Source organism: Seriola aureovittata, chromosome 21 (assembly GCF_021018895.1).
Source record: "Seriola aureovittata isolate HTS-2021-v1 ecotype China chromosome 21, ASM2101889v1, whole genome shotgun sequence".
NCBI lineage: Eukaryota > Metazoa > Chordata > Actinopteri > Carangiformes > Carangidae > Seriola > Seriola aureovittata.
The window spans coordinates 20,713,640-20,725,867 of record NC_079384.1 but is presented as its reverse complement, the minus strand read 5'-3'; the positions used below and the strand labels follow the sequence as shown (position 1 = coordinate 20,725,867).

At 44.0% G+C, this 12,228-nt stretch overlaps 1 protein-coding gene across 9 annotated transcripts in view; it reads left to right on the top strand.

Moving 5' to 3' along the window:
* rbfox3a (RNA binding fox-1 homolog 3a) overlaps nt 1-12,228 on the top strand; it is a 594,924-nt gene that overhangs the window by 401,236 nt on the left and 181,460 nt on the right. The window contains exon 2 of one of the 9 annotated variants that reach the window (XM_056365237.1): nt 4,193-4,619. The exons of the other annotated variants lie outside the window; for them this stretch is intronic. Coding sequence (XP_056221212.1) covers nt 4,602-4,619 — 18 coding nt within the window. The 5' untranslated portion in view covers nt 4,193-4,601. The remainder of the gene's footprint in view (nt 1-4,192; nt 4,620-12,228) is intronic. 9 annotated transcript variants of the gene reach the window in all.

Below are 12,228 nucleotides of genomic sequence, written 5' to 3'. Positions count from 1 at the left end.
TTACATTGGTAAATGTTAATATGCCTCAAATTGGAAGCATTTGCCGTACGTTCCACTGCTGCCTTTCATGAAGAACGTGTGGGGACAGTGCTGTCCACGTGACTGGTGACGTAAAGCAACCGCAGTTTCTGATCTAAATTATTTCAGAGGATTTGCTGTCAGCTTCAGCCCAGTTAGCATTGGTATGTGTAAATGTATGCAGTGTTGATGTTGATGGTTGTGTCTGTTTACAATAATTATACCAATGTTTTTAAAATGTGTTAATGTTTTATTAATGATGAAATGATGCGCATAACCTTTTTAAAAACTGGACTGAACTTAAAAAAAAAAAAAAAACAACTCCCGACACTGAAAGTGTTTGATGCAACTTTAATATGGAATGTATTCTGTATGCCCCCCAGTGCAGATCTCAAAATAAGTTCCTGCACATTTCCAGTGGTAGAGTTAAAGAAGAGTCAATGTGCATGAAACATCTCTCTGAACCAGTGCTGTAGACTTCACCATCCACCCTCGTACATGAAGGGAATATCTGTTCTGACTCTCCATGCTGATTGTGATTGCTAATCACAGGATGCTTTGTCTAGCATTTGCTTTTCCTCATATTTAAGGTTTAAAGTAATGGCTGGAAACTGGCCTACAACAGCCTGTAGGGTATATGGTTGTTGTTCAGTTATCTTTGCTGCGTTACATTGTTTCCTTTCAACCTGGTAGCAAATATTCAGAGTAAAAGTAAAGTACAGTTTGTGTGTTCATGGGAATGAGGGGACACATCACCCAGTGCAACAGTGTGGTTCAGTAGTAAGATAATATAAGAATAAGATTTTATTGATCCCCAGGAGGGGAATTTGCAATCTATCAATCTATCAGCCAATCATTTTTTATGTGATTTGAATAGTTTTTGAACAAATATGGAGCTCTATGGCATAGAGGAATGAGTCAGCCAATCATGTGGCAGCAGTGCAGTGCATACAATTCTGCAGATACAGGTGAAGAGCTTCAGTTAATGCTCACATCCAATATCAGAATGAGGAATAAATATAATCTCAGTGACTTTGACTGTGGCATTTCTTTGGGACTGCTGATCTCCTGAGATTTTCACACACAACAGTCTCTGAGCAGTGGTTGGTAACTGGCGGCCCGCGGGCCAAAACTGGCCCACCAGATTATTTTGACCATCAGATTTTTTTTTTCTTGCAGTATCGGACTGACAGTCCCACATTTAGCTATAATGTCCACATAGAGAATCTACCCCCACCTGAAAAATGCTTATTATACTTTTATCCATGTTGAGAGTGAATAACAGACACATACAGTCACATCAGGCTGCAGTGTAGTCAGTGCACCGTGTCTGGTGCTAAAATAGATCATCATGGCAGCATGTTAGCCACAGAATCACTTCCTCAGAGATGTTGACTAAAAAAAAAAAAAAAAAAAGCTACTGGGAGCTTTTATTCAGCAAAGTTCTATCAGAAAGCTCCAAATGTTCTGTGGCTTGTGGACAGACCTCTGAAATAGCACACATACGATGTGCGATAAGAAATCTGTCAAATGTATAATATGTGACTTTGGACCACAGTGTCACACATGGACAATAACAAAGCAAATTTCAGTTGTACTCTTATCAATCAATTTCTTACATTAGCCTTTGATAATATTCTGCACCACCATTTACGGGACTAGAAAAAAAACATATCTGCTGGAGAGAGAATGGAGAGAAAAACAAAAAGCATCCAGTCAGCAGCAGCTCTGTGTTGATGAGAGGTCGGACGAGAATGGACAGAATGGTTGGAGCTGACAGAAAGACTGCAGTCACTCAGATAACCACTAACTAATAACTGTGAGAGCAGAAAAGCAGAAAGAGCAAAACACATTGAACCTTGTGGTGGATGAACTACAACAGCAGGAGACCCCGTGTTCTATTGAATCCACTAGAACACGTTTGGGATGTGGTAGAGGATTAGCAGCATGAATGTGCAGCTGACAGATCAGCAGAGATGATGTGATGCAGTCAAGTCAACATGGAGCAGAGTCTCAGAGGAAAGTTTCCAACATCTGGTGGAATCCATGACAAGAAGAACTGAGGCTGTTTGAAAACACAGGGAGGAACTGTGGTGTTCCTAATAAAGTGCTCAGTGACTGTATACCAGGCTTTGGATACACACAAATACTTTTTACTAGCATACATTCATCGGTGGTTTCAGTCTATCAAATAATATCAAATTGACGATATTGCAAAATATTGAATATCCACAGTGAGAAAACAAAACCCTCTCTTTATATTTAGGACAAATGTGACCTGCTTGGGTTTAATTCAAGTAATGAATCTTATTTCATTTCAAATGTACATTTTAATGGTGCTTTTTTTTTCTCATGCTGCCAGTATGAATTAAATTAGATTAAACTGTTGAGGAGCTACACTATTTAGGATTTCATAACAAGATGGATTTTTTTTTTCTACTTCTCAGTTCTGAGAAAAAAGAAACTGAGTCCGACTTTAATTACAATGCGACTTTGACACAAGAAAACAGAGTGACACAGGAGTGGCTGGGACTCTCTCTCACTCTCTCTCTCTCTCTCTCTCTCTCTCTCTCTCTCTCTCTCTCTCTCCCCCTCTCTCTCCTGCTCCGGTGTTCCTTGTGTGTGCAGTGCAGTATTTCAGGCAGCGAAGGGGTTAACATGGCAGCTTGCCTCAGTGGTGTATTGACTGTACTGGTGGTGGTGGGGGTGTGAGGGGGTAAATGTGCTGAGGCAGGCTACAACATCCAACCCTCACCCACCTCTCTCTCTCTTTCTCTCTCTCTCTCTCTCTCGCTCTCTCTCTCTCTGTCTGCCTGCCTTGTCCAGCCACACACACCCGTCAAATGTGTGCTGGTACAAACATACAATAAACATGTGTATGATGATGCAGATGCAGTGTCGGCGCTGAGATGCAAAAAGACTCTACACACACACACACACACACACACTCACACATGTACGCACAGTTTGGAGTGCGGCAGCTTACATTATTCCCTCTGCACGACTGTGGGCCAGACTAGCTCAGCCAACTCAGCCAATCCACACCACACACACACGCACACACACACACACGTACACACATCCATACACACCTACACAGAAACACTAGCCCGCACCACCCGTCCCTCCCTCTGCAGACAAGGAAAAACAGAGGGAACAAAAGAAGAACAAGAAGAGAGGCAGCAGCTCCAGTTTAGCTGTTTTCATCTCTTCCACTCCTCTTCCTCCTCTCCCTCCTCTCTCCTTAGGTTACACAAGCTCTCTAAATTGAATTTTGTTTTGACGGCTCTCTTGCCTGTTACCCCCCACATGCACCACCACCGAAACCTCCAGCCCCCCTCCTCCTCCTCCTCTTCCTCCTCCTCCTCCTCCCCGATGCTCCCAGTGCAACTTAATGAAACCGGCTGGTATCGTTGGCTCTTTAGCATAAGCAACAACAAGCCAAGCTGCTCCCTCTTTCTCTCCTTTTCTCCCATCTCAGTGCATCCTCTTTTTCCTGCCTCCTTCATCTAGTCTTGCCTTGCCTCCCCTCGTTCCGGCTCCTTGTTCGGCTTTCCCACAACTTCTACGCAGCCTGTCCCCCGGCGTCCCTCCAGCAACTCATCTCTTCATCCCTCCTCCCTCCTTCTCTCCTCTCTCTCTCTCTTTACTCTGCCCCCCCACCCCTCCTTTCCTTCACTCCGTCCCCTCTGCACTTGTCTCTCTCCGGATGAAAGCTTCTGTGCTACTGTACCGTGTGGTGATCTCCAGCTTTTCCCACCCCCAAAGCCTCTCCAGCGCTCTTCACCCAGGAACGCTGTCGAAGAAAGTCCGTCTCAGACTTGTCCCCTCCTCAAATCAGAGCTGCTGGACTGAAGCTACCCAGAGCGAGGGGCGAAGAGAAGCAAAGGGAGAGAGTGCGCTCAGGTTTCAGTGTGTATCAGTGAAACAGAGAGTAGGATAGTTTACAGCGAGCATAGAAAGAGAAAAAAAAAAAAAGAGGAGGCGAGAAGAGCTGAGCGGGCAGGAAAGGGTGGCAAGTTGGAGAAGAGGAGTAAGGAAAAGCAGGAGAAGAAGGGGAAGTGAAGTAAAGAACAAAAAGAAAAAAGGGAGGTACAGTAACAACGCCCCTCAGCACTTTCTCCCCTTGTTGCCTCTCTCTTTACTCTTTCTCTCTCTTTCTTTCCCCCTTCAGCGAAGAAGCAGAGGAAGACTTTTTTGAAAGGTTCAGGGGGAGGAGAAGCAGCGTGAGAGCCTCAGCAGCGACTCTGAGAAGCGAAGTCACGCTTCAGAAGAGTCTGCGGGAGAGGGAGACCGACTGTCTTCTGGGGGCAGAGGGACACATAAAGGGACTTTATAACTCCACTACAAAAACCCCCCACAAAAACACAGGGGCAATTAGCTGGCCACCAGATTACACTGAGCAGACAGGAGTGGCGAAAAAAAAAAAAAAACTTCCCCCGAGAAAAGTCAAGTGACTGAAGAAGAAGATCAGTTGAGAACAGGACAGACGTACAACAAAGAGAGGAAGAGCACTGGCCTCTCCGGTGTCCTTCCATACCCCCGTCGTCCACCCCCTGGTCTCTCGTCCCCTCTCAGCCGAGATGATGATGTATTTCTGGGTGAGTACTGAGGCCCTGTGGGGGCTCCTGAACACTACTAGGGGACACGCACACACACACACACACACAGAAAAGCTAACGCATACTGTACGCTGACATTCAGCGTGTGACTGTGCTTGTTCTTCCAGCTCTTGATTTCCAGTCGATAGAAAATAGATGTGACTTGATTTTTGTTGTTTGCTTGTTTGTTGTAATGATGGTGTAGCAGAGGTGCTTCTGTGAACTGCCACCTGTGTGACAGAGTGAGTAAAGTGACAAGGCATAAAGGTTTATGTCATCTCCCTCTCCCATGGCCGTGTACTAATGATCTGGCATTTTTATTGGCACAGATAAAGCACACCTCTGTTACACTGATACTTTCCCTCTCGGCTGCTACAGTAAGCCTGAGCTTGATGTCTTGTTTTACGAGTCTGACTTTAGAGATTTTTACTGCAGGGGATACAGCGAAAACTGCATTTATCCTTAGCAATAGAGGTCATGTGTAAGAATGGGATGCTTGGAATTGTAAAATGCTCTAAAGGACGGTGATGTGTTGTTACTGGAGGAACCTTGTATCTCCAAAGTGTCGGGAACACTTTTTTTTTTCTTCTTTTTTTCTGATGACAAGGTGTTTTTTTCTTTCTTTAGTTATAGCCAACAGGTTGGGCTAGAGAAGTGTGTAATCTTGTTCATGTATTTCAAACACTGGCTGTCTCAGGTTTAATGCAATGCTGCATGTGATGTTGTGGCTTTGCAGTGGTCACACTCCTGGGATGTTTTTGTGTGTGTGTGTGTGTGTGTGTGTGTGTGTGTGTGTGTGTGTGTGTGTGAGAATGTTACTTAAGCTGTGAATTTGGGACTGCCACAAATAGTTGTTAAGAAATTAATTATTGTTATTCTACCATGAAGGATCATGGGATTTATATGCAATAATTCCACATTTACACTGTATAAAACCCTACGCCATGTAACTTAAATGTTCCAAAGAAATAAGAATTATTGCTGCACACCACCTGCATAAGTAAGCATATTTTACTCATTAGGTCAAAACAGCTGACATGCAGTATAACTGCATTTATGCATTTATATGTATTTATCATTCCAGACTAGTTTTAAGGATTTGGTGGAAAACCGCTGGACTAAAACTGTCTTAACACTGTCACCTCTTTTATTTTCAATGGCTCCTCTGTGAACACATTGCATCACTGGCATGATGAGTAAGACAAACCCGACAGCTGTTTGTTATTGGGCAAAATTCACTGTGTGATGCTGTGATGCTTTAAATCCCCCCACAGACAGATGCACTGGAGCTGGGTTGAAAAAAAAAAAACCTCCAGTGCCATCATCAGACAAGACTTCAGTCCTTTAACCAGAGGCTACAGAGGTCCAGACTGTTTGATTTATTAAACAGAATATTCATTTAAAGAACAGGTCCGTGTAGTAATAACTGTCACCTACAGCAAAATAAAAAAAAGGCTGCAGCTGTCCAATTTCTGAATCTCCAACACAAAATCCAAACAAGCAAATTAAAGAGATGTTAGAGAGATATGAGCTAATGATAACAGTGATTAATTGCTTTTTCTGAACATGGCAACATCACATGGCAGCTTTTCAAAATAAACCCAAACCACATTATTACTGGGTCAGTTTGCATTTTAGGTGAGACGTTCACTGTCCTGTTGTTCCAATTAAGTCAGTCAGCTTATAGCTGTAGTAATGGATTTTAATCCTCCAGACGTGTGTGTGTTACATTATTTGTTATTCATTCTGGTTTTATTCAGTCGTGACGGGATCCTGCAGTATTTGTGACCTGGTGTGGAAGTGTGAGCGGTGTCACTGCTGAGTTGGAAAGTCATAATATATATGGAGAAGAGTGTTTTCACTTCTTCTACATGCTGCATCACTGATGGATTTGAAACAGAATCAATGGCACTCTTTAATTTCCACTTCCTCATAAATCATTTTGCTGGATATTCATAATTTTAATTAAATAAAACAGAATTAAAATTGTGCCTTTTGGGATTCTGTGAGAAAGTTGAATTCTAACTTTCTGCAAAAATCCAACATTTAATAAAACAGTTCACATAATCTTGAAATGAACAATCAATCACAGAGTTCATATATTTTGAAATGCATGACTCGAGATGTTTTCAAACCCACGGCAGAATGGGAACAAATCACGTCCTGTATCCATATGTTTGACTTCACAGTCTGCTTACACGCAGCATTTCTTTGGAGGTAAACACACTGTCACTGTTTTTTTTTCTCTTCTTTAATAAACCCTAAAGTCAGCACAGAAAGTGATACACACATACTTTTTTGAAGTACACATCTGTCATTTATCTGGCTCCGGGCATGCTTGAGCTATATCCCATTATCAGGGTTAACATCATGTGGATTAGCAGCTCCGCTCTGTGCGAGCGTTCGTGTGAGAGAGTGTGTTTCCGCAGTGCCTGTCATGGGAGTTGGGCCTAGATGGGAGATTCTGGAGATTCAGCTGAAAGTGTGTAAAGGAGGGTTTTTTTTAATTTTTATTGACGTGCAGTGTGGAGCTGGAAACGCGAGCGATACAGCGTGTGCTGACCTTCGCCTGAAGAAGCCCCGCTGTATCTGTAGGCCTACAGGAGGAGGCTTCCAGCACCTTCTCCTTGGCCGCCCGGAGCACAGGGTTCCCCGGCAAAGTCAAGTGTGTGTTTCCAAGCTATCAGTGTTTGTGGTTTGAATGCTCAAGTGAGGTGGTGCGTATTGTTTAACAGCAAACCTTAAGGCTTCGCCGTATCGATTTAGCACTAGCTTTGCATTGTGATTCAATACAACCCGAGCTTTCATGAGTTTCCAGAACTTAAAACTCAACACTGTGCATTATGGGAAGTAACTCTGAATGGAAATTCTGCTCCCCTCAGGCTTCGTTTACCCTACTTAGTGTGAGACTCCTGGGTTCAGTATGCAGTAATTGCTTTAAGAGTTCTAATTGTAAGCAAGCAGCCAACGGAGGGTGAAGCTGCCGAAACATTGTTCAGATTGCATCGTTTAAATGATGCAAAAAAAAAAACAAAAACCTGTTATTCGAGCAGCCAGCCTCCTCCCTCCTGATCCGCCCACGCCGCGCTGCCTTTATCTGGCTGTTGGCAAAAGAACATCTGCTTTACTATAAATGTGGTTGATTTGCTGAAAATTGGTGTCACTCCATCCCCCCCACCCCACAAACACACACAAACACACACAAACACACACACACGCACACACACGCACACACGCAGACGCGTTCTGATTGCAGAGTTTGAATTTCCAGAATGAACGAACAAAGTCAAGAGAAAGGGGAAGTAAATAAGTGAGGAGAGGGAGAGTGAGAGGACAGAGGTGATGTAACTACGCTGTGGCAAACCTCAGTCGATCTGAGCCTCGTGCTCGTTGCCCTCCTCCTCCTCCTCTTTTAGGCATTCTTTCTCTCTTTATCATGTCTTCCTCCTGTTGTCTCCGTTGCCTCCTCCTCGCTCCCTCGCTCAGTCCGGCGTGCTGTACAGTAGTTAATGATGGGGAGTCTGTTGCTGGTGGCTGTCTGCAGATATGAAGCAAGCGGGAGGCTTTGATACCGAGGCAGCAGCCAGTGCAGCTGACATTAGCTATTCCTCTTCATCACTGCTGCTTACCGACGCTCTCTCGCTCTCTTTCTCTTCCTCAGTAACACAAATATACTGTAAATAAGCACACACATGCATGGCTATTGTATGCCTGTGCCTACACACAAATGCAGGCTCTGATTATGTATGCTCACACACTTGTACATGCACATTTACACATGCTTATTACAAATTTAATAAGCAGGATGACAAGAGATTATTTCCAAAGCCAACGTTTTACTGAACAGAAAATGTGTTAAATGTTCAGACTAACATATGAGCTAGTTGTACTGCGGTGCTTCTGCACACGCACACACACACACACACACACACACACACACACACACACACACACACACACACACACACACACACACACGCACACACGCACAAGCAGTTGTGGGGTTGCAGTGATCTCCTTGATGCCGTTCTGACAACAGTAACAAAGTTAAAGTACTTCTACCTGTCCCTTTGGAGAGTCTCGGCGAGAACAAAGACCTCCGGTGCGAGGGATGTAAGAGCGGTAACAGGGGCTGGAAGGAGAGGAAACAAAGCAAGTAGCCGGAACTAATGAACAGGTACATCGAAGGTGGAAGAAGGGGGGAAGGGGGGCAATAGGGAAGGAGGTGGAGGAAAGGATTGTGAGAGAAAGAGACCTGCCGGAGGGTAGGTCAGGATTCAGGTGCTTACCACAGACACAGAAAGGGAAGAAGGTAAAAGGTGATGACCAGCGTTTTTCTACTCCTCTCATTTGCGCCCATGAGGTCATAAGTGTAAATTATTCATGCTGTACATGGGAGGCTGGAGATGAAGGGGTGGTCACTTTTGAAGAGGAGGAGAAGGGGAAAGAAAGGAAAGGAGCAACATCGAAGAGCAGAGAGGAGGTCTGCATCTGCCTCCTCCCTCCTCCTCTCCGCTCTCCTCAGTGCATCTGTAAGCTGATGAATAATTGAGTGTGCTGAGCAGGGGACTGTGTGGGTTAGAGGAGGAGAGAGAGGGAGACCTGCCAGAGCGCTAGACAGTGAAATGAGGACCTGCTCCAGAATAGAGATCTCTTCCTTTAAACTCCTCTTCTTCTGCTGCTTGTCTCAGTTTTGATCCTCTTCAGTCGCTCTACCTCCAGCTCAGAAGCCCTGATCTGAGGGTGCTGGGGATGAAGCCCTGCTGGATCCCGCTGTTGTACGCTCGACTAGAGCAGGGCTTAGGCTAAGATTTACTGCGACAGGGTTAACTTTCCAACTCTGGTGTTTCTTGAGAAGAGCAGGCAGTCTATCTACTTTCCCCCTGCATTTTAAACAGCCTCACAAAAAGGACCACACTGAAGAGAGACCGTGAACATACAGTAAAACAGAGCCAAGGCTGATACAGGCTTCCTGTGACCAGCGGTGTTGAACTGAGGCTTGACTGGACTCTGGCCTCTGCTGTCATGACGGTGTGTGCTGGTGGAGAGAGCGGCTCCAGAAGTGGAGCAAGTAAAAAAAAAAAAAAAAAAAAGAAAAGTTAAACTGCAGGCTTTCCTGATATCATGAACCTGCTTAGAGTCAAACACAACTTTATTTGAGATCTGTAACATTTCAGTTCACAGCTGAGGTCTATCAGCCTCCAGATAAACGAATATTCAGCAGCTGCTGACAGAAATCTGAGGGTAAACACTCACATCATCACTTTTAAAGCAGGGAAATAAGTTTCCTATGCTATCAAATTATTCTTAAATAGCTTATTTAAACTGTTATCTTCCCGTCTGAAAGAAAAATAACTAAACAGACAAACAAACAAAATACTGGCACTCTCAGATAAATGATCTTCAGTTTATTGTGGAGCAGAAACGTTTCAGCTATGAGCATCAGCATATTACAACAATAGTAGATGTGACAAGCATGACATGCATCATGTCAAGTCTGTACTGTGCAGCACCACATGGAGTCGAACGCATCTCTTGTCTTGCTTTGTTTGTTTTTTTTTTCTACTTGCTCAGGCGCCGAGGGACAGGTATTTAAACGAGCCAATAAGATCCGGCTGACCCTTCTCAATGAGCTCCTCCAACTGGCCGAAAGTTTCCCAGTCTCCGAACAGTTCCCGCCCCTGGCTCAACAGATACATAAATCGCTCTCGCTCCACATTTCACAGAGACGTGTGGTGTAACAGAGCATGCAGAAGAAGCAAAAAAAAACAAACAGCATTTGTGACGCGTAGAGGAAGATTCAAGCAGCAGTAGTTATTGACTTCTGTTCATCACGTGATGCAGGTGTGTGAATGTGTTTTGCACATTCGCTGCAGCAACCGTGGCAAAAATGCAGCTTGGATTTGTGCACCTCCAGTGAAGAATTTGAGAAGGTGTAACTGTTGTGTTGTGTTTGTGGGAGAGAAAAAAATCAGTGCGCTAACACACACGCGTATGCACACACCTTGAAATGACTAAAAACGTGACCGACCTGTAGTGTCAAAATATTCATTTGAAAAGTCAGTGTTACATAATGACGGTAGCCCGCTATGTTGTCGCTACGTTAGCCTACACAAGCTAACGTTAGCCTTAACAAGCTAACATTAGCCATTGTGAACGTTATGTGTGGAGCGCTGCTACAACAGATATCGGCTTGCCACGGTTCACAAACAATAACATTTGAGGACATGGATGTGTTGACGACATGCTGTTAATATAAAGTGAACAACTGAAAGTCACTCAGCCTGAACTCTGTGTACAGATCTGACGTCTGTCTGTGAGCTGCTTAGATCAGTCTGTTGAGCCGTTTCCTCCCGTGGCATCGTTTACATACTGGCTTCTGCTCGTCTGTAACTTGTCCCTGATGATCTCCATCAAATATCTCATATCTCCATACACCAGTCATGGTGTGATATTTTTCTCTGTGGACCTGTAGCTGCTCCCGTACCTGCAGCCATTCCACGTGTTGTTGTTATTGTTTACCGAGCCTGCCTTCTTCTTCTCGTCCAGTTTGTAGTGAGACTAGAAAATTTAGGAACACTGATTATTAGATGAATCACATCTCAGGTATCTATGACATCTCCGGTATCTACGGTACTGTAGAAAAAAAAAGATACTGTCATATTTTCACATTTTTGCCATCGATTCCACTTTCTACTGCTACTATTGAATTGTATTGCTACACTATTTCTAATATTTAGTCTACCCAAGTTTTTCCATTTGGTATTTGTACTGTATGATGAAGTTGCCTATATTTCTCTTTTTGACAACTGAAATAAATAAATATAACCAAATAGAGTAAACAGTGATCATGAACTAAATGAAGAGGTTGCAAACATTCAAAACGTCAAATTAGAATCACTGCAGTTTCCGGCCTCCCACAGCTAGTGTCGTACTGTTCCACTGTACAATATACAGTATGTGTGATCAAACAACAGCATCCATCATATCCATCATATCAGAAGCTGACCACACTGCTGGACCCGCTCTGATGTACAATAAAAGGCACATAAAAACCTTATTTATTGGTAAACTCATATATCAGCGTGTGCAGGAAAGAGGCAGGACTGTGGCAGCAGAATGTCAGCTGGGAGCTGAGGCTGCACAGCAACAGAGGAGAGCCACATCCTACTTGAGCTTTCTTGATAAACTCCCCCATTCTGACACCTGATATTACTCAGTAGCAGCCTACACACTTCATTTAGCTCACTGACAAGCATGCAGGTAGGAAGCGTGGTCATCCCTGTTAGTGTTGAAGCGGCCTGTAGTGTCTTTGTGAATCTCTGCTCCTCTCCGTATTAATGTCAGAAACTGTGGCCGTGCGGCACCGGCAATCAGCTCTGTAATCCATGTAACTGTCCACTGCAACGGACAAAGAGCGGCTCAGTAATGCTTTACACGATCCATATTTGTGGCATTTCTTTTGAATGTGTGTGCACAGACGCCGTGCATATGCAATTTTCCACACATAAACTAGTATCTAATGTGCACTCAATGCACAGATGTATAGTGATGTATAGTGCACCTCATTCATAATTCAGACAAGCATATGCATAGTTTTCTAGGGTGG